Source organism: Notothenia coriiceps, unplaced genomic scaffold (assembly GCF_000735185.1).
Source record: "Notothenia coriiceps isolate Sejong01 unplaced genomic scaffold, NC01 NC01_scaffold00024374, whole genome shotgun sequence".
In the NCBI taxonomy this organism is placed as follows: domain Eukaryota; kingdom Metazoa; phylum Chordata; class Actinopteri; order Perciformes; family Nototheniidae; genus Notothenia; species Notothenia coriiceps.
The window spans coordinates 2,720-6,077 of NW_011357075.1; the positions used below are offsets into that span (position 1 = coordinate 2,720).

At 48.9% G+C, this 3,358-nt stretch overlaps 2 protein-coding genes across 2 annotated transcripts in view; both read right to left on the reverse strand.

Annotated features, from left to right (window-relative positions):
- The window catches only part of LOC104954983 (ankyrin repeat and SOCS box protein 2-like), a gene marked incomplete at its 3' end in the record, with an annotated part of 3,283 nt that extends 2,260 nt beyond the window's left edge, over positions 1-1,023 (reverse strand). Inside the window, exon 1 of the mRNA XM_010782203.1 lies at positions 1,001-1,023. Within this exon, the coding sequence (XP_010780505.1) occupies positions 1,001-1,023 (23 nt within the window). The remainder of the gene's footprint in view (positions 1-1,000) is intronic.
- Position 1,024: 1 nt separating this feature from the next.
- On the reverse strand, positions 1,025-2,886 carry LOC104954984 (ankyrin repeat and SOCS box protein 2-like). The gene is made up of 5 exons (XM_010782204.1): positions 2,655-2,886; positions 1,952-2,062; positions 1,716-1,885; positions 1,454-1,609; positions 1,025-1,305 (listed from the first exon to the last, which is right to left on the reverse strand). Exons 1-5 carry the CDS (start codon positions 2,879-2,881, stop codon positions 1,025-1,027), a joined length of 945 nt encoding a protein of 314 aa, XP_010780506.1. The 5' UTR covers positions 2,882-2,886.
- Between the last annotated feature and the right edge of the window lie 472 nt (positions 2,887-3,358).

A 3,358-nucleotide genomic window follows, 5' to 3' on the forward strand; every position in this document is an offset into this window, starting at 1 on the left:
TCAGGGATCAGGATTCAGGGATCAGGGATCAGGATTCATTATTCAAGATTCAGGGATCAGGGATAAGGATTCAGGGATCAGGATTCAGGGAACAGGATTCAGGGAACAGGATTCGGGGATCAGGATTCAGGGATCAGGATTCAGGGAACAGGATTCAGGGAACAGGATTCGGTGATCAGGGATCAGGGATAAGGATTCAGGGATCAGGATTCAGGGAACAGGATTCAGGGAACAGGATTCGGTGATCAGGGATCAGGATTCAGGGATCAGGGATCAGGATTCAGGGAACAGGATTCGGGGATCAGGATTCAGGGAACAGGATTTGGGGATCAGGATTCAGGGATCAGGATTCAGGGATCAGGATTCAGGATTCAGGGATCAGGATTCAGGGAACAGGGATCAGGATTCAGGGATCAGGGATCAGGATTCAGGGATCAGGATTCAGGGATCAGGATTCAGGGATCAGGATTCAGGGAACAGGGATCAGGATTCAGGGATCAGGATTCAGGGATCAGGATTCAGGGATCAGGATTCAGAATTCAGGGATCAGGATTCAGGGATCAGGATTCAGGGAACAGGATTCGGGGATCAGGGATCAGGATTCAGGGATCAGGATTCAGGGATCAGGATTCAGGGAACAGGATTCAGGATTAAGGGATCAGGATTCAGGGATCAGGATTCAGGATTAAGGGATCAGGATTCAGGGATCAGGATTCAGGGATCAGGATTCAGGGATCAGGATTCAGGGATCAGGATTCAGGATTCAGGGATCAGGATTCAGGGATCAGGATTCAGGGATCAGGATTCAGGATTCAGGGATCAGGATTCAGGGATCAGGATTCAGGGATCAGGATTCAGGGATCAGGATTCAGGATTCAGGGATCAGGATTCAGGGATCAGGATTCAGGGATCAGGATTGAGGGATCAGGGATCAGGATTCAGGGATCAGGATTCAGGATTCAGGGATCAGGATTCAGGGATCAGGATTCAGGGATCAGGCATGTTGCTGTTTATTCTGCACATTTCAGCAGAGATCAATAAGGTAACCCATCCTCTTACCGTGTTTGAGGAGGAGACGCAGGATGGCCAGCTGCCCGCTCTGCGAGGCGGTAAACAGCGGCGAGAGGCCGTACACATTGACCAGAGTGTGTTTGGCTCCAGCCTTCAGCAGCATCTCACAGATCTCCGCGTTGTTTTGAGTAGCAGCTTCGTGTAGGGCCGTGAAACTCCAAATACAGGGAGTGTTGACGGCTGCACCGTGGTTCAACAAGGCCGCCACTATCGCGGCGCTGCTTCTCTCACAGGCTGCAGAGAAACCAGAGTTTATTGAGGGAAATATCAGCAGTCGACTACATACAGTATCACCATTTCAAAGCCCTGCCCTACAGGATAATCTGAGTTCAGATCGTTATGTTGGATATCTTAATGCCCAAATAAAAACTGTCAGTTTTACCTTTGTAGAGCGGAGTCTCTTTGTCATAGTTGGGGGTATTAGTATCAGATCCCTTTTCCAGCAGCACCTGAACGCATGGCAACTGTTCTTTGCTGACAGCGACCATCAGAGCCGTCTCCCCGTGCTCGGTCCGCTTGTTGATCATCCCCGGCTGAGCTGAGCAAGAACACGAGAGAAACTGTGTGTGAGTGTATGTGTGTGTGTGTGTGTGTGTGTGTGTGTGTGTGTGTGTGTGTGTGAGAGAGAGAGAGAGAGAGAGTACCTGACAGCAGTACTCTCAGACAGCTGTCCTGCCCGTACCATGCCGCCTGGTGAATGGCGAGCCAGCCCGGTTTACTTGGAAGCATCAGGTTTGTTTCCTGGACCATCGTCAGCGCTTTCACTTTGCTAACATCCCCGACACGGACCGCTCTGAACAGAGGCTCCTCCTCCCTGCAGGGAAGAGACACATCAGGTACAGGTGAGATAGGTGAGACAGGTGAACAGAACTAGACTCACTCCACAGGTTCTGGAGCGATGTGGACCAGACTACCATCAGGTCGGCGATACGCCACCATGCTCTTCCCAGCTCCCGTCATGAAGCGACTGACGGTCCCATCAAACGTCTTCCTGTCACAGTGACACAAAGACAGCAGCCAATCAAATCCCAGACACTGACCCAACACCCAATCAGAGCTTAGACACTGACCCAACAGCCAATCAGAGCTCAGAATATGACTCAACAACCAATCAGAGCACTGTCAACACCTTATTGACATGCATACAATGCAAGTTTGAATGGTGCAGGAATAATTCCTGAAGCATGAGTCAGCTTTTTTAACCCTTCCGGTTTGGTTGTCTTGTTGGTTTTCTGAATGTGTTTTTGGTAGTCTGAAATAAGGTCTGTGGTTAATAAGAGATCTTTGTAATGCCCCACTGGTGAACGTCTGAAAGTTCTGAGGGTTTTAAAAGGTGGTCGTTAAAAGGTAATAAATGAGACTACTGAACGTCATTAAGCCAAAATGGAGGGGATCAGGCAGATACTGCCTTCAGGGTCCACTACAGAAATAGGACTTCCCTGCACAACGCTATTCTCACTGCTTAAAGAAAGAAGAAGAACATCCATTTATTAGCTGATACCAGCATTCTGAGTGTCAGTGCAATCTGCCCGAATGAAAGTCAAACAAAGAGGAAGAGGAAATAAAACCATGAGGTCACCTACGGGTCAGGAGGCTCTTCACTTGGAGGATTGTGGGAGCTGTGGTTTGCAGGTGGATTGTGGGAGCTGTGGTTTAAAGGTGGATTGTGGGAGCTGTGGTTTAAAGGTGGATTGTGGGAGCTGTGGTTTAAAGGTGGGCTGTCCGTCAGACTGCGTGTGATGGCGAGCTGCAGCAGCTCTTCATCACTAAGGTTACTGTAGACAGAATAATCTTCAAAGTAGTCCGCCATTCTGGAGCTGTGAGGAGAAACATCATAAAACAGACACCAGCACTGACTGCATACACGTCTGTTGGTGTGAAGCAGTACTGACTGTATACATGTCTGTTGGTGTCAGTTGGTGTGAAGCAGCACTGACTGTATACATGTCAGTTGGTGTGAAGCAGCACTGACTGTATACATGTCTGTTGGTGTCAGTTGGTGTGAAGCAGCACTGACTGCATACATGTCAGTTGGTGTGAAGCAGCACTGACTGTATACATGTCAGTTGGTGTGAAGCAGCACTGACTGTATACATGTCTGTTGGTGTCAGTTGGTGTGAAGCAGCACTGACTGTATACATGTCAGTTGGTGTGAAGCAGCACTGACTGTATACTGTGTGGTGTCAGTTGGTGTGAAGCAGCACTGACTGATACTGTCAGTTGGTGTGAATCAGTCAGTTGGTGGAAGAGCACTGACTGTATCATGTAGGATTCAGCAGGATTCAGG